At 30.5% G+C, this 22,865-nt stretch overlaps 7 protein-coding genes and 1 long non-coding RNA gene across 12 annotated transcripts; 3 read left to right on the top strand and 5 right to left on the bottom strand.

The window, feature by feature from the left end:
* Positions 1 to 36: 36 nt before the first annotated feature.
* Positions 37 to 1,463, bottom strand: LOC125056262 (39S ribosomal protein L51, mitochondrial). Its single transcript, XM_047659293.1, has 5 exons — positions 1,305 to 1,463; positions 1,134 to 1,205; positions 934 to 1,053; positions 326 to 470; positions 37 to 240 (listed from the first exon to the last, which is right to left on the bottom strand). The coding sequence occupies exons 2-5, from the start codon at positions 1,193 to 1,195 to the stop codon at positions 97 to 99; spliced, it is 471 nt and encodes a 156-aa protein (XP_047515249.1). The 5' UTR covers positions 1,196 to 1,205; positions 1,305 to 1,463; the 3' UTR covers positions 37 to 96.
* A 472-nt stretch (positions 1,464 to 1,935) lies between these two features.
* LOC125056259 (zinc finger protein 62-like) lies at positions 1,936 to 5,787 on the top strand. The gene is made up of 2 exons (XM_047659289.1): positions 1,936 to 2,063; positions 2,264 to 5,787. The coding sequence occupies exon 2, from the start codon at positions 2,274 to 2,276 to the stop codon at positions 3,414 to 3,416; it is 1,143 nt and encodes a 380-aa protein (XP_047515245.1). The 5' UTR covers positions 1,936 to 2,063; positions 2,264 to 2,273; the 3' UTR covers positions 3,417 to 5,787.
* A 412-nt stretch (positions 5,788 to 6,199) lies between these two features.
* Positions 6,200 to 8,180, bottom strand: LOC125056260 (surfeit locus protein 6 homolog). The gene is made up of 4 exons (XM_047659290.1): positions 7,945 to 8,180; positions 7,340 to 7,708; positions 6,972 to 7,180; positions 6,200 to 6,425 (listed from the first exon to the last, which is right to left on the bottom strand). Exons 1-4 carry the CDS (start codon positions 8,057 to 8,059, stop codon positions 6,255 to 6,257), a joined length of 864 nt encoding a protein of 287 aa, XP_047515246.1. The 5' UTR covers positions 8,060 to 8,180; the 3' UTR covers positions 6,200 to 6,254.
* A 1,972-nt stretch (positions 8,181 to 10,152) lies between these two features.
* On the top strand, positions 10,153 to 14,819 carry LOC125056257 (protein arginine N-methyltransferase 5). Its single transcript, XM_047659285.1, has 9 exons — positions 10,153 to 10,733; positions 10,806 to 11,084; positions 11,208 to 11,381; positions 12,141 to 12,309; positions 12,620 to 12,778; positions 13,407 to 13,560; positions 13,746 to 13,984; positions 14,142 to 14,399; positions 14,637 to 14,819. The coding sequence occupies exons 1-9, from the start codon at positions 10,330 to 10,332 to the stop codon at positions 14,790 to 14,792; spliced, it is 1,992 nt and encodes a 663-aa protein (XP_047515241.1). The 5' UTR covers positions 10,153 to 10,329; the 3' UTR covers positions 14,793 to 14,819.
* LOC125056263 lies at positions 12,093 to 13,473 on the bottom strand. 2 transcript variants are annotated; one of them, XR_007118035.1, is made up of 3 exons: positions 13,356 to 13,473; positions 12,917 to 13,024; positions 12,093 to 12,749 (listed from the first exon to the last, which is right to left on the bottom strand). It is a non-coding gene; the product is annotated as an uncharacterized LOC125056263 (long non-coding RNA). The 2 variants fall into 2 exon arrangements; XR_007118034.1 differs by lacking the exon at positions 12,917 to 13,024.
* On the bottom strand, positions 14,810 to 16,041 carry LOC125056261 (ubiquinone biosynthesis protein COQ4 homolog, mitochondrial). Of its 2 annotated transcripts, none has more exons than XM_047659292.1 (3): positions 15,267 to 16,041; positions 15,028 to 15,190; positions 14,810 to 14,981 (listed from the first exon to the last, which is right to left on the bottom strand). In XM_047659292.1, exons 1-3 carry the CDS (start codon positions 15,756 to 15,758, stop codon positions 14,971 to 14,973), a joined length of 666 nt encoding a protein of 221 aa, XP_047515248.1. In that variant the 5' UTR covers positions 15,759 to 16,041; the 3' UTR covers positions 14,810 to 14,970. The 2 variants fall into 2 exon arrangements, with proteins under 2 accessions (XP_047515248.1, XP_047515247.1); XM_047659291.1 differs by having other exon boundaries at positions 14,810 to 14,963; positions 15,267 to 16,040.
* A 2,860-nt stretch (positions 16,042 to 18,901) lies between these two features.
* LOC125055965 (high affinity copper uptake protein 1) lies at positions 18,902 to 21,317 on the top strand. Of its 3 annotated transcripts, none has more exons than XM_047658755.1 (7): positions 18,902 to 19,057; positions 19,604 to 19,732; positions 19,799 to 19,912; positions 20,132 to 20,244; positions 20,547 to 20,669; positions 20,739 to 20,768; positions 20,954 to 21,317. In XM_047658755.1, exons 2-7 carry the CDS (start codon positions 19,616 to 19,618, stop codon positions 21,153 to 21,155), a joined length of 699 nt encoding a protein of 232 aa, XP_047514711.1. In that variant the 5' UTR covers positions 18,902 to 19,057; positions 19,604 to 19,615; the 3' UTR covers positions 21,156 to 21,317. The 3 variants fall into 3 exon arrangements, with proteins under 3 accessions (XP_047514711.1, XP_047514713.1, XP_047514712.1); XM_047658757.1 differs by having other exon boundaries at positions 18,911 to 19,057; positions 19,608 to 19,732; XM_047658756.1 differs by lacking the exon at positions 18,902 to 19,057 and adding an exon at positions 19,121 to 19,256.
* A 575-nt stretch (positions 21,318 to 21,892) lies between these two features.
* LOC125055964 (zinc finger protein 714-like) lies at positions 21,893 to 22,865 on the bottom strand. Its single transcript, XM_047658754.1, has 2 exons — positions 22,318 to 22,865; positions 21,893 to 22,249 (listed from the first exon to the last, which is right to left on the bottom strand). The coding sequence occupies exons 1-2, from the start codon at positions 22,698 to 22,700 to the stop codon at positions 21,910 to 21,912; spliced, it is 723 nt and encodes a 240-aa protein (XP_047514710.1). The 5' UTR covers positions 22,701 to 22,865; the 3' UTR covers positions 21,893 to 21,909.

Genomic DNA, 22,865 nt, shown 5'->3' with positions numbered 1-22,865 from the left:
ACTTAAACTAACGGGATAAGTAAAATATGCTAATTCCTAATAGCTATAGATTTATTAGGAATTAGTGCAATAAACTAAACAATAACTTTGAAAGGACTAATCGCTAGACATTCCAGTTTTTGTTTTTTGGTTAAGTCTTCTGTATAGGTATTTTAAACGTTTTTCTAAATCCTTCCATTTGGTAGGCCTCACTTTTGGATAAGAAGTTGTTGCAAGCATTTTTTTCTTACGTAGCATAACCTAAAATTAGAAATAATTTGTGAAAATCAATGTTTTTGGTGTGTACAAAGATTTTTCCAAGTTTTTCTGTCACACCAACACTCACCTGGTATTCATTCCCACTGACACCTTTTATCCATGTAGGAATTGTATACAATGTTTTAACAGGATGTAAACCTTTATTTCCCAAAATATCTATGTAATCATTCTGTCCATACAATGCTTTTCTCTGTGTCCAGGGGTTTGCAGGTCTGAAATTAATTTTAAATTTTAAAGAGCAATAATAGTAATTTATTATGTATACTAGACTAAAATTAGGCAAAAATTAAAATAGTAATTGAAATGATATAAAATTAACAATAACAATCTGAAAGTTGCATAATTTAATATGAGAGAAAATAGAACCCTACAAACTAGATGCTTGTAAAAAAGCTTAGAATTGGGGCAAATGCCCTGGGCTTAATAAAATATAAACGAACTAGGAGCTGAAGATACAGCAATGGCAAATTATTGTCCTACTAAAGTTTCAAACGGGAAGACACCATTCAAAAGATACATGGGCTGAATCTGGAAATCACCTACATATAAAACACTGGTTTTGAAAAAAGGGTTCTGGTCCAGAAGTTTGATATAGTTTAACTAATCCCGAATCTATCAATTTAACACTCAAATCCTAAATTAAAGATTTGTTATTGTTTACTATTTTCTTAGTACCTGTACTCCGGCATTGGTAAACAACGTCCATTAGATCTGGGTAATAATCCACCACACCATATCTTTTCTTCATACCCATATCTTCTGACTAGCTGCTGTTTCTCAGCATGATAACGTGTCCTTTAACAAACAAATAATTAAATTATAATCATAACTCGTGATATTGATACTATTGCTTTAACTGCAGTGGAGAAAGTTACCTGACAATATTTACAGAAGGTCTCCAAAATGCCTTTAAAACTCTGGAACTTAGCCATTCCATATTGTGAAATCTTAAAATATAAAATAATAACGTTAATTTCGAAATAAGATTTTACTATTATAATTAAGTAAGACTGCCAAGTTAACTAGGTATTTAGCTAAGTGCTAACCTCTTTAACTAAATTTCAATTTCATACGATTTTTGTTAGGATTAACACTACCAGTCTTACGTCTATAATTTAAACTAAATTTTGAAAAGATATCTAAAAATATTATTAATCAATTAAAGAAAGAGATCCAGAAGCTACTTCCGATACTAATTATGACACGTCCTCTTCACTTCAGCCCTTGAACTAACAATACCGTTTTACTTAATATAATATTTTATCTTATCTTAGTCAAAATAAGAAATGAGAAATAAACCCGAGCTAAAATAGCATACGACGAATACCGCGCTAAAATAGAATACGAATAGCTGGGGATCAAGATCCCTTTACAGTACTGGGGCCTGGGGGCCTAGACGAGATGACTTAAAAGTAGTGTATGTAGAAAGTCGAAAACTAAATTTGTATGAAACTTGAAATGACAACACAAGTAGAAAATAGGCTTTATGGGAATTATGTTTACATCTTAAATGTTTGATATTTTCAGATTGAGTCTTGGTCTGTCTGTTATTAATTTGGTACGAGTGCAAAATACACAATATAAGTCATAAAACGTTTAGACATTAGAGCTAAATAGCCAAACTATCTCCTACTATTTAGGTACCTACTCTGTTTCAAGCACATTATTATAATTAATTTATATTTTTACTCTATTAAGTAATCATATGAATAATACAAAATTTTAGTCTGTGATGTTCCAATTAAAACAAAATGGTCGATTGTTAGAAACTGAAACTTTTCAATACGAAAATATTTTTGTTAAATGTACGTGTAAATAAGTCTTTCCGTAATATATACTTTGTAATATTTTAGTCAATTTAAACGTATTTATTATGTGTATTAACTTTTAGCAAGCTCAAACATGAACAATGTACTTCCGCATATTTGCGTTGTTTGTTTACCTCTGTTAGTCAAGTTTTTACTTATGTTATTATTTCACTTTATATTGTGTTTTCTAATTTTAGTGACCAAAACATGTCCAAAAGAGATTTAAATGATCGAAACGAAAGGAAGCTGGATTCTAGTGATTATGAAAACATCCTTTCGCAGCATAATATATTTGAAGCGTCGAGACCAAAACACCAAGAACTGCCCAGTTTTCCCGGTTATTCAAATGCGGAAACACAAACCAAATCTAGTGATATAAAGGGTCAATCAGCACAATCAGGCCTAGGTGCCTGGCCATATAATCCATGGTGGATGCTGGCAAGCACTTCAAAAACCGCTCCATCTCAGGATGACTTTTCTGAAGGTAGTGATCAAACTAAAGTTAAGAAAGAACCTAGTGGTGCTGGTACACCAGATCGGGATCCACTACAATCAGATTTTGAACAATTTCAGTCAGCAACACCTCCAGCTGGTCTTGATTCTTTTTGTGATGACTGTTCAGATCCTTTTTGTGATTCAAGTACGGCAGTTTGTCGTAAGCTCTTCCACTGCCCACATTGCAGAAAAAGTTATCCTACCATTCTAGAATTCAATACACACTTAACAGGTGTACACCCAGCTCAAAAACCATTCCGGTGTCAAATATGTTTAGAGCCATTTCACAAAAAGTCGCATCTACGCAGACATTTAGATTCAAGCCATTCTCGAAAAGATGTGAACAAGTGTTCTGTCTGCTCTAAATATATTAAAGATAAAAGCAACTTACGAAAACATATGCAGGTTCATACAGGGAGAGTGCCACAAAAGCAATTTAAATGTGACCTGTGTAATAATAAGCGATATATGTCACTAGACAGATTAAACAATCACAAGGTAGTCTGTACAGGTGAAAAAGTATTGAAATATTGCGATATGTGTACTAAAGTATTTGATAATTCAAGATCATTGAATAGCCACAAAAAAGTACATGCAAGGGAACTGAAATGTGAAAACTGTGGTGAACAACTCAGATCACTGGAGCAGTTTAATAATCACCAGTTGGTTTGTCTTACAAACACATCAGAGGTAAGTGTTACGGCATCAACAAGTAGTGGAGCAACTGTGAATCCTTGCTGTACCCAGCCTGGGCTATGTGAACATGATAAACCTGCCTATTTGAATATACCAAGCTATGCAGCTAATAGAGTGTTAAATGCAACACTATCTTCTCTTAAATCAGACATGAACTGACAACATTTATAACACTTCATTCACAGCATATGTAGTTTCTTACATAAAACTTGATCTATACAAATTACCAAATAGATAAATGAATGGTTATAATTTTTCACAATCAAAAATTACACAAGACTGATGCAAATATCCCGCCTCACAACTTGCTTTATTATTACCATTTTAATATAGATTGTAGATAGTGAGTAAGTAAAATAATATTGATATTGAAACTTATGTATGTCTGTATTGTTTTCATTAGGCCACACCACAATATAGATGTGCACCTTTATTCCATAAATTCAGCTTTACTATTTAATCAGAAACAATATTTACATTCTGTAATTTAATTATTATTTGAATACTGTTAAAGCCTTGACTGATTTAGACTACTATTTAGTGTGCAGTATTACATTAAACATTTTTATTTTTCTATTTTTAATGTAAGAGCTATATTTTTTTTATAAACTAGAATATGTTAATATAGTACCTTATCTAATAATTTAGATAAAAATTCCAGCAGACACTTTGTACTGCTTGATTGAGGTTGTCTAAATTATCTGAAAAATGTGTGTGTCCTCAATTAATAAGATGTTTTTCCATTACAAATGTTAAATAGTATTTGTTGAAGGTGCAATAAAAATGCGGCTTAGCCATTGTATGAGATGTTAAATATTTTTGTTGGATTTAATCACACCTTTATTGACAATGCAAAACATATATGTTTATTAATCAGTAATTGATGGCAATATTTCAAAATAAATTTGTGTAGATAAATCTACATGGTCAAACCTAATTTCTATAATTGAAAAGAATCTTGCTATTAATTTTGTAAAACAATTTAATCTTTATTTATATACTTTATGTTATTAAAATTATTTTACTTTTATAAACTGTTATATGATAAGACACAAACAAGACTTCAATGTTGAGGCTCGTTTATTTGTTGCTATTTTAATTATTGTTTTAAACACATGCTTGTTCACTTATTATTGTAAGTAATTTAAGTTTATATTATATTGGGAGTACAGTTAGATAAGTTATATACATATTTACTTTGGTAGATACTAAATTAATTTTCAATCTATTAATATTTATTGTGAAGCTTTGTATATTTAAAAAAAACTTTTACACAAAATATCATGAACTCTATCACAGTTTCTGGGAATATATGTGTTAAATAATATTTATAAAATATACTTAATTTAACATGATGGATCTGAGGTTCTGTTTGAATTGTATTAAAAGTATTCATTTAAATAATCATTTTAACAATATTGGTTGGTTATAGCTTAAAATTAACATGCATCCATTAAGAATGAGTTTTCTATGTAAAGAAGTTCAAGTTAAAACATCCATGAATCTTCCTAGGGGACCCCCAGAAACCCATCAAGTGATATTAAATATCTAAATTTTCCTTTATTTCAGTGGACTAATTATAGTTAAGTTTAGAATATATAATGCATTAAATAGGTACAATAGTACAAATATGAATGAATATTTGAGGTGTTTCTGCAGAAGAATGGGTAATGATAATTAAGGTGATTTTACTTTATCTTGTTCAAAATAATTTGTATTAGCAGGGCTGGATTTACTTTGAAAATACCTATTTATTAAGGTGGATTTTAAATATACAATTTTAAGTCAGTCCTGCTATTGGGAATATGTTAAGACTTGAACAGGTATTAAGGTACCATCACTGCAAAATAGTACATGTGAAAACTTTCACTTTACAAAATAGACCAAGCCTAATTTTTCATTTATATTTTGAATAATTATATAATAAGTTTGTATAAACTTTACAAATTTTATGAATGGTACATTTAAATTTGTTTTTAGCTACATAGGTTTTAGGAAAATATGTGTTCATATTATATTTACTTTAGTTTTAACTAGTTGTATCTAAGATATGTGTATATTTACTACTGGGTACTGAACCTCTTTATTAATAATATATATTCTGTAGAAAATATTTCCTTTCAAAAATTTACCTATTTCTTTTTGTTATCAATACTTCAGTGACAAATTTTATATAATTTATCTTTAAAGTATATAAATAAAATTCATATTAAAATTTTACATAATAAAGAATATTGGTTTCCTAAATATAGGTATTATTTATGTACCCAGTGTAATTTAAACTAGTTTAACACAGTGCAATTTTTCCCTTATGAATAATTCTACTATTCCACCGATGTTCAGTTTTGCTTCCAGCCTTCTCAGTACCTCTATTTTTTAATTAATCATGGTTATACTGAGGGAGCAAATAGTAACAACAAACTGCTACTGTTACCTTAAGAAATTAGCTTTATTTAGAGATGTCATTTGAATACACAAACTGTAAATTACATTTAAATACATAACAATAATAAAAAATGTTCTATCCTTATAGTTTTTGTTTTGCCTTTATAAACTTCAGATTTGACTGTCAACTTATACTATAGCATGGGCCATATATCCAGGCATTTCAAAATGAGATTGCTAATTGTAATTAGTAATATTATTACTAATTACAATTAGCAATCTATATTGTTTGAGGTATAATATCAATGGTATTAATATTATACCTCAAACACTTAAAAAAAATCTTTTAACAGCCGTCAGACAATAAAATAATTATTATACTTTTTACTCTTAATATATACAAGTACATATCATACTAATTACCTACACTAGGTACCTAAATTGTTTATTCATTAAATTAATTAATCTAATGAGAGTACAGTTTAAAATTGTTAGTAACCTAATTACCTTATGCTGTTATTTCACTCTTCACAATTGATGATGATTTAAACAAATAATGTTGAAGGTAAAAATTTATTATCAATTTCTTTAAAAACAATGCCAAAAATTGCACTATATTACAACACGTCCTCTCTTTTCCTTTGTTTTTATTATTTTAGCCTTCTTTTCCTTTTTCTTTTTCATAATATTTTCTTTTCTCTTTTTCTGTCTGTCTTCCTTTTTCCCCACAACACTTTGAATTCTATCCTCCCATTGCTTTTTGCTAGCTTTCTTTTTTTGTTCCTGAAAAAATTATAAATGTCAGATTAGAAACAAGTTAATATTTTTAAAGAAACCAGTCTTGGCTAAGTGGTTAATGTGTGTGACTCACAACTCCGGGAGGATGCATTTAAAACTATGTATGTACACTAATGTAGTTTTCTTTTTATATTTACAATCAATACTAGTACAGTAAAGCTAAATATTGCAAGGAAACTAACATAACACCTAAAAATCAATGTATGTCAGTAACACACAGAAGGCTAATCAATAATCATACACTTATCTGTACCAGAAAAATAATCTGAGATACAGATGCAATCTGAGGCAAGTACTTCTAGTGTATTAATTTAAGAATAGATTTTCTAAATTTGTAAACATGGACAATTGAATTCATTGAATCAAATTTAATTATTGGAATATTGTAGACAGTTGGATTATTATGGACTGAGAAAGATATGTCTGTCTATAATAAAGTAGAACTTTAGGTAACACAAAAGCTATGGCAATGCAATTGTGATTACTTAATACAACAATATACACTATATGCTATAAGAAATCTTTACTTACTTGTTTCTTTATAGACTTTTTCAGTAAAATAGGATCATCTTTTATTTTTTGTCCTTCAGCTTTTTGAAGTATATTTTTCCAAGCCATTTTTTCTTTTAAATCCTTGGCTTTGTCACTATCTTTTTGTGAAAGCTCTTGAACTTTTTGCTCTTGCTGCTTGAGGTCATCTAAAATTTTTTTTGGATCCTTGCGTGCTTTGGGAACTTTTTCTGAAAAGTTATATTACTATACAAACACTTAAATACAAAAGCTAAGTTATTATTGTCAGTGTATTAAAATACATTTCCTGTTTACATGTATTTTAATCACACTATCATCTATAAGTAGAAGTTAGTATATATTCTTAAAATACAAAACAAGCTACCTACCTTTACTTCCAAGATTAGCAAAATCAAACTTTGAAAATACAAGCTTTCCATCAGTGTTAAATACTGGCTTAACTTGTGTCACATTATTTTCTTTTAGTGCAGCACCATTCTTTTTATCTTTAATTACTATCTTAACTTTATTTTTATTTAACTTAACCCTCTCTTTCTTCTTAATTTTTTTATTTAGTTTACTAGTAAGACTTTTCTTCATCAGTTTACTCTTTAAATTTAATTTATGTTGTGATTTTACTTTTTCTAATTTCTCTTCTAGCTCAGCAATACTTTGTGCTCTTTTAGGTTTCTCAGCCTCCTTTTTAATATCTTCTTGTTCACCTTTTGTCATTTCAAAGTCCATGTACGTATCATTATCTGAAATAATGTGATACTTTTGTTTTATTCAGCTTCGCAACAACTGCAATTACCTCTAATAATACTGCAGCAAGAGCAATAATGGATAATCCATGTTGGGAATGAAATTGACAGCATGTATTAAATATTTGTCCTGTCTCGTCCGACACACATTAGGGGCGTAGTGGTGCTTTATTATGAATGACTAACAAATTACAAACAAAATCATATGATTTTAATATATATATATTTCTTACCTTTACTTTGATTAGGAGGTGAATAATAGGTAAAAATGTTTTTTAAAAAATTAACTTCTTTAAGGATGTCCGCTTTAATGTGTTTCAATTTTATAGGTTTCTTTTGAATAGCCATGGTCTTTTTTTGTGTAACAAAAAACTTTATTTAGTGTATGATATACAAACGTTTTATTTTTCAAACATAACCTCACTTTAAGACTTAAGTTCTATCCATACTCCATAGACTACGATAGTTTTTTTTTTTTATTAATATTTAATGTACATGATGTAGATTCTAGTTCATTGGACGTTTTTGGTATAGGTTTTTTTTAAATATTATGGCAATAGTTTTAACTTTTTGCTGGTATAGTTTAACGTAAAGTAGGGATGTGAAAAAAAAATCGATTAAAAAAAAATCGATTTTTTTATGCAGAATGTCACATCCCTAACGTATAGCCAATTTAAGGCTGCGTAGTCTATTCATCCGTCATCCGTCAACCGTATGAATAATGAAAATTAAAAAAATAATAATAATCAATTAAAAATAGTGGTAACGATTTAGAATTACTTTTTGTTTAATTATTATGTATTTTTTTTATTATATACTAACCTAACCTAATCGAACAATAATAATAATAGATTTTTTGGACAGAGCCGGCGCTACCCGCCGCGCCGTACCAAAGCACAGGCATTTTATTCATGCCTGTGCTTTGTTACAGCAGGTGGGGGCTGCTCTTCTTCCGCGCCTCCGATTTCTTATAAACACTCTAGGGGTAGGGCAGACAAGACCACGTCCACTTCCACGATGTTGGAAGGTCGTGATGCTGTCCACTTATAATTGTCTATGATGCACTGCATTTGAATTTGGATTATGTTCTTTTATTTTAGATGTGCGGTGTCATTAATTATTATAATGTAATAAATTGTCTCATATACAAGTAAACACAATTTTTTCAAGTATTATTTACGTTTTATTTATATATAGCCGCTATAGCCGCTAGTCCACCCTATTAGTGGATAGTGGGGTGCTCTGATTCGATGTTGGGTACTTTTCGGATATTAAAGTAAACAATGAAATGCAAGTACTAATTGGAAATACAAACGAGTAGGTATCGATAATTTCATAATTTTCGAAACCCTATCAACATGAAATTAGGTTAATTTCAATGATGATTATTCTATAACTTTAAAATTAAAAAATGAGGAAATAATCGATTAATAAAACAATATAAATATATACCCGAAAGAATAATTATATATTATTCATCCGTATATCCATATGAATAGTCACTGCGCCAATTTAATGGACCACATTCCTACATACCTAATGAAAATTCATTATCAACCTTGTAACGGCACCTTATTATTTTTCATATAGTCATAATTGCACAATTTCTTAACTTCCTAGTTGTCACGCTAGTTGCTTGTGAGACGGATATATTTAGTTGCACACTGGCTAAAATCACAAGAATTGCATTATTTATAAAAGAGTTTAGGTTTTAAGTTTTACTTGTTGTTTATATTATGTTTTTAGTTGAATTTTCTATGAAAATAAATATTGTGCTTTGCGTTTCGTAGGGTAAATGAAATTCCCGGAAATTCCAACATTGCACGGAGCAAACTGCTGTCAGAATGTCAAATGTTTTTTTAAGTTTGCCAGTATTCTGCCTAAACTAAAGCATTCTAGCTTTCGTAAATCGACATACTCCCTGACTTACACGCAAACTCGCGCTCGTGGCACAAAGAATCCAATTTGTACCCCGGATACGAGAGGAGGTAACTATCTGCCGTGGAAGATATTTGAGTATCGGTAAGAATGAGCAAAACTGGCATTGCTATCTCCATATGGTAGTGGACAGTGTGGATGTTGGAACTGGGAATTAAACATTTGTGATTAAATCCAACAATTTCAGAATGTCAGACTTGAGACAAAGTCACTTTACGACAAGCGTAACCTGACATAACAGTTCGTTTCGACAAATTTTCATACAAAATTTGTTTTCGACTTTCTAGTTTCTACATACACTACTGTTAAGGCATCTTGACTAAGCCCCCAGCTACCTACAATTATTGCCAAAGGAGTTTGTATAAGAATGACATCAGGTCACGCTTTGCCACTTGTCCAATTTTATACAAATTCGTTTCGCGTTAGTGGGTAATGCCTGTCGAAACATGATTTTGTCTCAATAGTCAATCCCGTTATTAGTATGTACTCTGTGTCGACTGTTAGCAAATTGCCAGCCATAGACAAACAATATATACTGGGAAATAATATATATTGCCGGCTCGGTATTTCCAATTTATAACCTAACAGTAACCCAGTACCTTATATCCATTACAAATTAACTATATTAAACACTTGAATCTTTAATTTTTGAACTACATCAGTATTGATCAAATTCTATTATGACACAGCAGGATATATCATGTGGATTAGAATATTCACTTACACCAGATATTCAAGAATGCGTATCGGAAGCGCTTCAGGCAAATTATTCCTTTATTGTGACGCCGTTAATTCATCCACGCTTCCGTAGACCATATCTACCGCACAGAATACCAGCTGGAGGCTTTACTAGATCAGATATGATACTGTCTCCACAAGATTGGACTAATCGTATAGTCGCTAGAGTGTCTCCATATCTCACTGTTGATGCTCCATCTCCTGTTGTACAAAAGCGCCATGAGTACTATTTACATGAAGAGCTCCTATATTGTCGCGGTTTGGGTGTTCCAGCTGTTATGATATCTTTGCATTCCAAACATAACACTAACCTGGCTAGAATTTTGCAAACATATCAAGAAACAAGGTAAAATTCTAACTGAGATTCATGCTTAACTAGGTTGAAAATATTAGTCTTATAGTTTTTTTTTCTTTTTAGTAACTTTCCAACATTAATATGGACATCTGTACCAATGTTTTGTAAACGGACATTGAGAAACTCTGAAGATCTTGAAGATAACAAATGTGATGTTGCTTATGATGAAACCTGGTACTGGTGGTCTAGATTTCATCAAAATATGAATTGGGATAAAAGAGTTGGTGTTGTATTAGAAATATCTGCAGATTTACCATCAAATGATATTATTAAAAGGTGGCTTGGTGAACCAGTTAAAGCCATTATCCTGCCAACACATGTATTCCATAACAATAAAAAAGGGTAGGTTTTTATATAAAATATCTGATTGTTGCAATATTTTATTTGATAATTGTTAATATTTACTAACTTTAAAAAAAATAAAAAAATCCAATTCTACTTATCTCTGATCTAATCACATTTCAGCTATCCAGTACTATCACGGGCTCATCAACAATTAGTGGTCAATATGGTGGAAAGAGATGCACAAGTAATTGTGAGTGGGGCCCGACGCTCAAATATTGAATATTATTTACAATATTTATTTAGACTATGGCAAAGAAGACCTGCTGATACTCCTATGTTCAGTTTTGCAAGAGGGTTTGTATTACATATATTAATAGTTTCATATTATTTATCTTTTATATCAAATATTAGAAGTTGCAAATGAACATAATATATTTTGTCTTAAATATCATGTTTATATCTAAGTTTTACCTTTTAGCCACCTACCAGTAGATTCAGCTTCTGTAAGCTGACAGCTACCTACTCTTATAGCTGTATAGCCAAAAAACTCACAAAGGTTTTTGTGGTGCTCATATTTTAAGCATTATTTTTTTCTATCTACAGCATATTGAGTTAACTTGGTATTTATAAAAATTTTACTATCTACTTTAGGAATGATGATGAAAGTGACCTGAAAATTTTGTGGAATACCATTGACAACAGTCAATTATTTATCTTAATTTTTTTAATTTACTATCATAAAATTTTTTAAGTATGATTATGTCAAATGAAATAAGAAATACAATACAAAACTTTAATATAGTTTCAGGAGTGGCCTTATACAACATAATTTTAAATCTGTAATGGCCTTCGATACGTTCTAATATTGTTATTATTGTATAGTTTTTAAATTTTATTTTGTATCCATAATTATTCTTCAATATAGTTGTTTTCCAGTGGTAAAGTTTCATTTTATATTATTATTTTTTGCCACTATTGTGTTCAGTGTAATTGTTGCACAACTGTTCTGGGATACATTTACAGCTAATATTAGTGGTGTTACCTTTTAAATTAATAAAACCATTCTTATTTGTATTAATAGATATATTTACATTTTAACAACATCTTTTTTAGCTGGGAGGACTATCTACAGACACCATTACAACCTTTAGCAGACAATCTTGATACCCACACATATAATGTGTTTGAAAAAGATCCAATAAAATATAATCAATACCAGAATGCAATTGTTAAAGCACTTGCAGATCTTAAAAAGAAAAATAGTTGTCAAGACAGTTTAGATGTAAGTTAAGTGTAAGTCAAAAAAGTGCAATATTGAACATTCAATATTCTACATACTCTACATATACTAGCCAGTACTATTATTTAATAGTGTTATAAATAAGTCTTTTTAATATTAAATATTACAAAAGATTCAATTTTCCTAGTAAGAAGAACTTTAAAATCTGAATTTGTAGTTTTTGTGTTTGTCAAAATTATGAGTCTACTTTCTGCCGTGTTTGATATAAGTTGTGGTTATAGATTCGTCTAACTTTTACAATTACTTACTACTTCTTTTATCGTATATACACTAATTATTAACATTCTTATAGAAAGAATCTCCAACATCCAATATAAATAAAGAAAAGGGTCAAGGAGATAGTGAAAGTAATACAAAAACTCAAGTCACTGTTATGGTCCTTGGAGCAGGTCGTGGCCCTCTTGTCCGTGCCACTTTGAATGCTGCTGAAATGACTAATACTGAAGTAAAGGTATATTATATACAAAAACTTAAATATTTTATAGACAACAATTAAACATTACATGTGTTATAAGATATTATTTCTTATTGAGTTATAATCTATTAGAAACTTTAATTATTAAACGATTTGAAAAATTAATTTAAACACCTTATAGTTAATAAATGTATCTTGAATGGAGTAAAAATTGAAACCCTTTTGCCAAATGCCAATGTTGCCATGTGTTGTTATTGAACATTTCTGTTTCTTTGAATTGTACTGTAATAATAAATACATATATAAATAAGTAACAATTTAAACAAAACAGTAACCATTTAATCAAATTTCAACAACATGCACATATTTTAACATGATGTGTCATCCCAATCATATCTCTTCAGTTTTCAGTTTAAAACACTTTTTTACCGGATTGAACTTATGTATTATTATAAAATTATAATTATTTAGTTATATATACATAACTTCAATCCGGTAAAAAGTGTTTTCTTGAAATGTGTAAAAGTTATGTTAATAAAAGACAATACTTTAAAATACTTGTTAATATGACAGGTTACTAAGAAACAGATAGTAGAGTGTATATAGTACTAACCACCTTTAATTCTTAGGCTAACCCCTTTACATTGTATGTTTTTTTATACAGGTTATAGCTGTAGAAAAAAATCCAGGAGCTGTAGTGGTTTTAGCAGCACAAGTTCGGGAGTTGTGGAGTGATCGTGACGTCACTGTTGTACCTGGTGATATGAGATATATGAACTTGTCCCCAAAGGCAGATATTATAGTGTCAGAATTGTTGGGTAATGTTGAATTTTTCGTAAGTTATTTTTAATTTCAAATATTGTAATGCATATTTATTTTGCTGGTTCCACTTAAGTAAATAAACCTTTTGACAAAAATAAATTAATTTATCGTACAATAAAGATGTTACATCTTAATTAAACACATAATTATTTTACATTATCAAAAAAAATTTCAAATTCAGGGTCATGGGCAGATAATGAACTCTCACCAGAATGTTTAGATGGTGCAACATGCCTCTTGAAACCAAATGGCATTTCAATACCTTGTGAATACACATCTTATGTAAATCCAATAAGCTCTTCACGGTTGTGGGCAGCAGCTAAAATAGCTTGCCTTGGTGATTCACAAAAAATGGAAAAGAACTTAGAAACATTGTGGGTGGTGTATATGCAAAATAAACATGACATAGCTGAATGTAAGGTATGTTAGAATCAAACACAATATTTTTAATATCAACAAAGTTCTACAAATAACCAATATTTGTAGAACTTGCTTATTTGTAGAACTTTGGTTTAAATATTTGATTAGATATACCTGTATTTAAATAAACTTAATAATTCTTAAACTATTGTTTCAGGAAGTTTTTAAATTCTCACACCCAGCAGAAGGTATTCAAAACAGTGAGGGTGAGACAATGTTAGACTATAGGGGGCTACCATTAACTGACAATCGTAGGAAAACAACTGTTACATGGGAAGTCACCCAAGACAATGTGATGCATGGATTTGCTGGCTACTTTGACTGTGCACTATATGGCGATGAAATGTTAAGCATTGTACCAAGTACACATAGCCCTGGAATGATATCTTGGTTTCCAGTATTTATTCCAATAAAAGTGAGTAATACTCTTTATCTGAATGTCCAAGGCTTTTCATACTATTACAGCTTCAGTTTTACATTCTGGTGGAAACCTGGTGATGACAAGTCATTATATTTTGAGCGGACCATGACTGTCAAAGTTTCTTACTTCCTACAATGAGAATATGACTTAAATAAAGATGCTATGAGAATGAAACAATCTTACTATAGAACTCAGCTTTAGCCAATCAATTTAATGTAACTTTTCTTTCAGACACCACTAAGAATCCATAAAGGAGAAAAAATAAAGGCCACCTTTTGGCGTTGTGTTGATACTCGAAGAGTTTGGTATGAGTGGATAGTAGAAGTTAATGACAATGCAACTGTTCTTCACAATCCTAATGGACGCAGTTCAGAAATGTTATTATAAAATAAATTAAGTTAATAGTTTAAAGTATTTTATTATCACAATTTTTACATGTCAATATAATAGTTCAATAACTTTTCTTAATAATAATCTAAGTACCAGTGAGCCGTGTTATGTTCATTTCTCTGTGAAAATCACTTATATCCTGATTCCACCGCTTCTCAAAGTAAATGCCTGTAAATTAATTATTTCCTTAGTCAATTTGTAAGCTAGATAATGATTTAATTAATGGACATACCTTGCATAAACTTTGCATCATTTCCTGTCTTGATAGCCCATGGTAAATATTGCTTTAAGTATAACTGTCTATGTTTTGGTTTAAGTCTAGCTGCACCCCATATTCCACCACCAATACACATTGGTAACTTTGTTTGAATGCCCTCTATCCATTTAATAGTTACCTTAAAATAGTAACATTATAAGTTTAGTTACACTCACAAACATCAATTATATGTTACTCTATTATATATAACTTACTTCACCCAACATATTTGTTTTCATAAATAATGTTGCATGCACTAAATCATGAACTTCTCTGTAACGTTGAATAACATAAGCCATGTCTGGATCATCTATAAAATGGACAGGTAATCTTGAGTCTGCCGTAATTTTGTTTTCCACCATAAAGTCTGCATATACACGTCCCAATGTATTTTGAGGCATTTGTGACAATGTTTTGAAGCATACTATTTGGGAGTTTATACGAGGCATGTCGCGTAGAATTTCGGCACCCTCATTCGTTTCTAGCATTTTCTGCCTCATATAATTTAAAGCTTTGCCGCCAGTTACTTCTCCCATACATGATATCATATCTGCTCTATATGGATCGAAAAGAGCAACAACTGCACTTCCTACGCCTAACAAGGTTTTTTGAAAAGCGCTGTGGGGAATGAAATTTTTTTCTAATTCCTTTATAAATTTCGCGTGTGGCAAAGTGTTACAGTTTTTAAGGGAACTCGAAAAACGCATTTTTGTTGTGTAACTATGTTAAGTAAATGTCATTCATAGATACTGATAGGGACTAGGGCTCACGTTCATATGCCAACCCTAACAACTAACAAGGTTACTACTATCATAGATAAATTCGAGACTACTTAATTAAAATAGTGGTTACTATAAAGCTGATATGTACTGGGAATTATGAATATGAAATTAAAATTCTTTCACAGTTCCAATATTATTATTCATATTTAAAAACTCTTTCAAAATTCAATCACCACCACTCACCAGACATCTGACTCTGAAGTCTGACATATTTTTTTTTTTTTAGTTTTTGGCCTGGCCTGGTATCTAGTCCTTTAGGCCACGTCTTGAGAATAATAGAGAACATATTATAAGTGTGTTGTACTTTGCAAATTTTTTTTAACTAGTTTTGGCTTGAAATCTCACTAGATTAATAGACCAGTGCCGATAATTTTTGAAACCAAAAAAAATTACAGTAGGATGAAACCCATTAGAAAAGCAGGGGAATATGATCAAAATGAAAGGAAAATTAAATTACGGTCGATCTGAGGTCGAGAAGGGGAAGGGGGGGGAGGTTTAAGGGTAAAAAACGGTTTATCTCGATTTCCGGCAAAACTAAAAGTCCTATCGAAGAAAGTTAAATGGCAAAGTTGTAGGTAATAAAAAGATCTAAAACTTTTGTATTCACACATTTTTCACATAACCTCAAAATTGGTCTGAAAAATTCAAAAAACCAAGTTTTTGGTTAAAATTACAAAAATTTATTTTTTTAAACGAAATTTGGTGAAAACTTACCTTATTATATCGCAAATATACTGTAATTTATTTGATTAAAAATATTTATTTTTTCACCTTATTTTGAATTAATATCGAAAAAACACCCTAATTTTCAATCGAAAATTCTGACGTCAAAATTTCAGCTTTTTTCAAAAAGTTGGTGTGCTTTCAGTTCGTTGAAATCTCTACTTTCCTATGGTAAAAAAATATATATATATTACCATAGTAAATCTTCTCAGAAAATGCAAAACATCGTATGCAGTAACGCCCAGACCCGTCATACCCTTCCCTACTTAATAAGGTAAGTTTTCACCAAATTTCGTTAAAAAAAAAAGAAATTTGTAAAAGATAAAAATTAAAAACCAAAAACTTGGTTTTTTGAATTTTTCACATAAATTTTGAGGTTATGTGAAAAATGTGTGAATACAAAAGTTTTAGATCTTTTTATTACCTACAACTTTGCCATTTAACTTTCTTCGATAGGACTTTTAGTTTTGCCGGAAATCGAGATAAACCGTTTTTTACCCTTAAACCTCCCCCCCCTGCCCCTTCCCGACCTCAGATCGACCGTAATTTATTTTTCCTTTCATTTTGATCATATTCCCCTGCTTTTCTAATGGGTTTCATCCTACTGTAATTTTTTTAACTTTTTATTTATTTTGAAGGCTATCTGGTCTATAAGGGAATTATTAACGAATAAAATCACTAAGTAATTTAAAATTACTTAAACATAAGGAAAAATATTGTTTTTATTTTAATCGTGGAAATAACGAATAAATCCAACCCAACGAAACTAAAAATAAATTTCAAATAGTTCTGCTGCTCTTAATTTTGTTCGATTATTGCAAATGTGGATGGCAGAGATGGATTCCTCAATTTTGTCAGACTTTTTGGATTTAAACGAGTATTTAGAATTGAGAGCTCGTTACTATAACAGTTCTTCTTCATTATCTTTAGTTGATTTTTTTAAAATGCTATTTAAAGTGTTAACAGTCATTTCGCTTCTTAATTTATTTTTTACTATATTCATTTCACTAAATGCCTTCAGCATTGGAGTGAGGAAGTGAGGAAGTTCAGATAATTGCCAAGTGGATTGTGACATTTTGCCCTCGCTCGAGTGCTTAGTGTGACCTAAGATGAAAAAGCTGGTCTCTGTTTAGGCCATTTCGATGCGTTTCCACTCTTCGGCTCAATAGTCATCGTCAGCGTGAGGCCCAGTGAAGCGGTTACAAAGTTCAAGTCTGAACTTGTTCATAGTTTCAGGATCCCGCAGTTTAGTGACGTCAAACCTTCATCCAGCCCTAACAGTACATGACATTCGAGATACTTTATACCTTCTGATACACTTACACTTTCATATTGGCGCATGTCTCGGATTGGCAAAGAACACATTATCGGGTGTATTTTTCATAGTGTTTTTCCTCTTCGGCATGATACAAAACTTGTAAGAAGGTTTACTAGCGTCTTAATATAATATACTCGTATAACGTTTAATCCCAAGTACCTAGCTTTTGTTTAATCTAATGTCACATTTAATAGGTTAGAGGCGTAGACAGACTATGGTCTATCTACGGTTAGAGTAAACAGTAAAAAACAATACATACATATTTATTTCTATACGTCAATCACTTGAAACAAAATGGTCATAGTTTAGTTGAATCACTTGTAAATAATATGTCTTCGTCAGTCTATCCTAACCACTATCTTGGAGCTTAAATTCGTCGAAGATTTGATATACATATTATTATATGTATGTATTTGTGTAATTAAATAACACGTAAAAATATTGACATTGAATATTTAAAGTCAGTACCTTCAGAATTAAAAAATATTTTTGTAGATACTGTGGACACTAATAAATAATCAGAAATGTTTTTTTTTTATCAGTCACTTTCCGAGCAGCTTGATTCCTTGGCGTTGCGTAGAGATGTGGGATCTCTCTGCATCTTCTACCGCATTTAACATGGAGAGTATTCAGAGGAGTTGCTCGGACGAATACTTGCAGCTGAGTTTCATCATTATTTACGTCCGCAAGACAGAATACAAAATACCATCCGTATCACCTTGACACCACTATGTAGAACCAGCTGCCCACTGAAGTATTTCCGAACCAATTCGACTTAAGGTCCTTGAAGAAAAGAGCGTACCAATTCTTAAAAGGCCGGCAGCACGCTTGCGAGCCTTCTGGCAGTGCGAGTGTACATGGGCGACGGTATTACTTAACATCAGATGAGCCTCCTGGCCATTTGCCTCCTGTAACATAAGAAAAAACTTGTCAAATTGTCAATTGTGGTCACAGATATTATATAACATACTATGTGTTCTACGAATGTAGTTCTGCGACACTTGACTGTCGAGAGATGACGTAAGATTCTTGACATTAGACATCGGTTTTGATTAAAAATTTTCATAATTTTTGCTTTTTGATTAGTAAAGATTTATTGTGCTAACAAGAGTATTTCCATAACAATGTACGTGACGGATAACTACTAACAATTAAAAAATCCTAGACGTTTACGACATATACTGTAAGTAATTTAGAACCATATTATAATTATGTAAAACGTAGGCTAAATAACGTATTGGATTTACTATCAGTCAACAATACACAACAGATTAAAAAACGAAATCCGTGTGAGCCAGGAGCCTTTCACTTCATAGATCTATACGTGCCTGCTTCCATATTCTTTAAAAAATTGATTTAAAGTTGGCTTTTAAACTTAACGGGTATATATATTATTATTTAAGGGAACTTATAACACGGTTAAGGATCATGAACTATATTTTATTTAGATAAATAAAATTTAATACAAAGTATATTATTGCCTTCCCGACAATTTCGCTGGCTATTGCGTGTCATGTATTTTTTTTAAGAAAGAAATCATAACTTGTTACCTTAACTTTATTTAAATAACAGAATGTTTATTGTAAGACCTATTGTTATATTCTTCTTTTCAATTCACTTAATTCCCTTTGTTATGTAAACTTTTTACTGTTTTGTAAATTTGTTTTGGTTAAGAGGCAAAAAGTTTGGCTTAATTTTGCATTCATTATAGAGTAACCCTTCGTTTTAGGTAGTTTGAATTATGGATCACCACATGCACCATGCAAACCATGGCAGCCATATAGATGTAGGAATGGAACAGCATATGGGACATGAAGAGCATGTTATGAATAGTTCAGATTTTAATGAAGGTATAAATGTAAGTAGACTTCACTTATCAAGTTATTTATTTATTAGTGTCATGTTTAAAATCATAATATTACAGGAAATGTTTAACATATCAAGTGTAGACATGATGCCTGGTGACCCACAAGCTAAGGCTCATGAAGGTCATCACCATAACCACCATGTTGGACATGAAATGAGTATGAGTATGACAGTAAGTCCATTGAACATTATTTGTGTCTGATAAGATAAAATATCTGTAACTTAATTACATTAGAACTAGATAACAACCATGTACCTACTTGTTAAGAATAATCATGATAAATAAGTATTCAGTCCAACAAGGAAAAGTAGAAATCAAAGTAGTAAATGTCACTTGATTATATTTAGTTTTGACATTTTCCTCATCACATAAAAAAATTTGCATTTCCAGTTTCATGGAGGTTACAAAGAAGTTATTCTTTTCTCATGGTGGAAGGTATCAGAACTTGGAGAATTTTTTGGATCCTTTCTAGCAATCTTTCTCATTGCTCTATGTTATGAAGGGTATGTCATATTTAAAGGTTTTAGTATTGTCAGTAAGCTAACTGAATTGCTCAATTTGTTTTACAATAGTGTGAATGAACTAGTATTAAATAAATATCTGTAAGTATATGAATGAATAAAATGATTAAATTATATTCATTTATATCCCTAAATGTTGTATAATTATTATCATAAATTTATTTTAACTTTCATACTTCGTCAAACATATTTAGAATTTACTTAATAATTACAACTTTGTACATTACTACTAGGTAAATAAGAGAAATTTGGTATGTCTCATAGAATTGTATATTACTTTATAGGCTCAAGTACTACAGAAAACATTTACTATGGAAAACTTATACAGGCCTTCAATATTGTGCTGTTGCTCCACCAGACAAGGGAGTAGCAAATATTTGCAATCCAGATGAGCCTCAAGTTATACAGTAAGTTATATTTTAGGAAATATTTCTGTTGTAATTAACTTCATTACTACTTTCCTTACTTGGTTTCAGGCCGGTTTCACATGCACTAGACAGGAATGTGTAAGTAATATTTAGTTTAATTAAAACCTCGTCATCATACTTCCATAAGTGCACTATACATGATTACATTCATAAATCCATCGGCATCCATGTCTTTTTCTGAAGTTTTGTCTTAACAAATCTATATAATCTAAAATCTTTCAAAATTTGGAGGTTGATACACTAATAATATTTAAATTTTTCAGTCCAACAATGATGAGTACAGCACATGCTTGGCAAACAGTACTTCATGGTTTTCAAGTACTTGTAAGCTATATGTTAATGTTGGTGTTCATGACATATAATACATGGCTTTGTGCAGCAGTTGTGCTAGGATCTGCAACTGGATACTTTTTATTTGGTTGGCGCGAGTCTGTTGTTGTGGACTTCACAGAACATTGTCACTGACATAATATAGTAAGAAATACCTATGTAGTATTACTATTGTTATTTTTAAAACCTCGCTACAAAACTCAAAATATTATGTATACAATAAGAAAGCCTTTTTGGGTGATTTATACCAGTTATTACTAAATGTTATAGGTGTTTAGAATAAAGGCTTTGAAATTATATTTATTTTTATTTTTCACTTAAAAAAACCTATATTAATAATCAATGAAGACTAGATAAATGATAAAAGCTAAAATATGATATAAAAAGTAACACAATTTCTTTAAATCATAGAAATAAATTAACTTTTAGCAATAGCCTCGTTGGCTTTGTTTAAGAATTAATGTATCATGGTTGATATATGGTGTATCCTCTACTCATTATCTGGTGTTATACAGAGACATATGATATATATAGACAACAAGGTAAACAACAACCAAAGTTTGGTAATTTTGACATTTTAGGAACATAACATGGTGTTTACACAGTAATACTATATTTTAAGTAAAAAGGATGGGTATTACATATGTTTCTCTATGTATTAAATGTCTGAAAAATGTAATACAAAACTCATTCAAATCTATAGTAAAATTACATTTGTATGAATATTATGCAGATCTTGAGAGCCCTTTACATTATACAAATTGTTATCTTAAAATTGTTTCAAAATAAAGATTAACATTATTAATTAGAAGACTTGCTTAATACTATTTCCAGCTTCTTCACTGTAGAATTATTAAGCTTGTTGTTAATTGTTTTTTTTTTATTAATCTTAAATATTTTTATTGGAAGAAGTTGGTTGAATATACTGAGTGGAATGTCTATGATTGAGATGTTTTTTTAAATTAGAACTGCTATTACATTTATAGTCACAATTATGACAAGCAAATGGTTTTTCTTGTGTATGAAGTCGCTTGTGTACATTTAGAGAATTTGAAAATTTTGTACTAAATGTACATTGATCACACTGATAAAGCTTAATTTGAGAATGAGTTCTCCTATGTTTGGACATATTAGATGAATTGTTTGTATTATAAGTACACTGTGGATATGAACATGAAAATAATTTCATGCCTCCTACAATAATACTTTTCATTCCATGGCTTATCTGTCTGAAACACAACACCAGTTATTTTATATATATTTTAATCAAAACTTAAACTAGTTGGTAAATACTTACCCTTCAACTAGATTTTTATTTAATTCAAATATTTGAGTGTGGTTTATTTCAAGAGATGGCAGAATATTATTAAATTCAGAGGAAACATTGGTTAAATTTGAGATAGGTTCCTCTAAAGGTTTTAACTTATCACCTATGTCTAAATGACATTCTACAAAACATAATTTTCCTGGTTTTTCGAGATTTTGTATTACTTCGTCAGTAGATACATTTTCTGGATTTATTGTTACAGGCAATGTGTTGGAAATACATGATTCTTTCATATCAAATTTATTTTGTCGTTCCTTTAGAAGCAACAGCGACACAGTTGATCTTGGTTGCTGACTAAACTTAATAGCATTTTTATTGTTAGGTCGTCCAGCACTATTACACGTGGACTTCATTTTTATATAATGACTTCACTATCCATTAAATAACAAGAAATGTATTTCAAATGCTTTCATCTTTGATCTCTCTTAATTTTGTATACATAAAATAATTCGTAACACACAGACTAGCAAGTATCAACAGCAAACACTTAGCATAATAATTGTTACATGTCTAATATT

This window comes from Pieris napi, chromosome 14, assembly GCF_905475465.1.
Source record: "Pieris napi chromosome 14, ilPieNapi1.2, whole genome shotgun sequence".
In the NCBI taxonomy this organism is placed as follows: domain Eukaryota; kingdom Metazoa; phylum Arthropoda; class Insecta; order Lepidoptera; family Pieridae; genus Pieris; species Pieris napi.
This window is presented reverse-complemented; position numbering and strand designations above follow the sequence as displayed.

Excerpts from the sequence above, each read along its gene's own strand:
- LOC125055965 (XM_047658755.1), top strand. The coding sequence starts at position 19,616 with ATGGATCACCACATGCACCATGCAAACCATGGCAGCCATATAGATGTA. Across the intron at positions 19,733-19,798 it reads ATTTTAATGAAGGTATAAAT|GAAATGTTTAACATATCAAG; the intron begins GTAAGTAGACTT and ends ATAATATTACAG. Across the intron at positions 19,913-20,131 it reads AAATGAGTATGAGTATGACA|TTTCATGGAGGTTACAAAGA; the intron begins GTAAGTCCATTG and ends TTGCATTTCCAG.
- LOC125056259 (XM_047659289.1), top strand. The coding sequence starts at position 2,274 with ATGTCCAAAAGAGATTTAAATGATCGAAACGAAAGGAAGCTGGATTCT.
- LOC125056261 (XM_047659291.1), bottom strand. The coding sequence starts at position 15,758 with ATGCGTTTTTCGAGTTCCCTTAAAAACTGTAACACTTTGCCACACGCG. Across the intron at positions 15,191-15,266 it reads AAACAAATATGTTGGGTGAA|GTAACTATTAAATGGATAGA; the intron begins GTAAGTTATATA and ends TACTATTTTAAG. Across the intron at positions 14,964-15,027 it reads TGATGCAAAGTTTATGCAAG|GCATTTACTTTGAGAAGCGG; the intron begins GTATGTCCATTA and ends ATTAATTTACAG.
- LOC125056257 (XM_047659285.1), top strand. The coding sequence starts at position 10,330 with ATGACACAGCAGGATATATCATGTGGATTAGAATATTCACTTACACCA. Across the intron at positions 12,779-13,406 it reads TGACTAATACTGAAGTAAAG|GTTATAGCTGTAGAAAAAAA; the intron begins GTATATTATATA and ends TTTTTTATACAG. Across the intron at positions 13,561-13,745 it reads TATAGTGTCAGAATTGTTGG|GGTCATGGGCAGATAATGAA; the intron begins GTAATGTTGAAT and ends TTTCAAATTCAG.
- LOC125056262 (XM_047659293.1), bottom strand. The coding sequence starts at position 1,195 with ATGGAATGGCTAAGTTCCAGAGTTTTAAAGGCATTTTGGAGACCTTCT. Across the intron at positions 1,054-1,133 it reads CCTTCTGTAAATATTGTCAG|GACACGTTATCATGCTGAGA; the intron begins GTAACTTTCTCC and ends TGTTTGTTAAAG. Across the intron at positions 471-933 it reads TTACCAATGCCGGAGTACAG|ACCTGCAAACCCCTGGACAC; the intron begins GTACTAAGAAAA and ends AATTAATTTCAG.
- LOC125056260 (XM_047659290.1), bottom strand. The coding sequence starts at position 8,059 with ATGGCTATTCAAAAGAAACCTATAAAATTGAAACACATTAAAGCGGAC. Across the intron at positions 7,709-7,944 it reads ACCTCCTAATCAAAGTAAAG|ATAATGATACGTACATGGAC; the intron begins GTAAGAAATATA and ends ACATTATTTCAG. Across the intron at positions 6,426-6,971 it reads AAAAGTCTATAAAGAAACAA|GAACAAAAAAAGAAAGCTAG; the intron begins GTAAGTAAAGAT and ends TAATTTTTTCAG.
- LOC125055964 (XM_047658754.1), bottom strand. The coding sequence starts at position 22,700 with ATGAAGTCCACGTGTAATAGTGCTGGACGACCTAACAATAAAAATGCT. Across the intron at positions 22,250-22,317 it reads AATAAAAATCTAGTTGAAGG|ACAGATAAGCCATGGAATGA; the intron begins GTAAGTATTTAC and ends GTTGTGTTTCAG.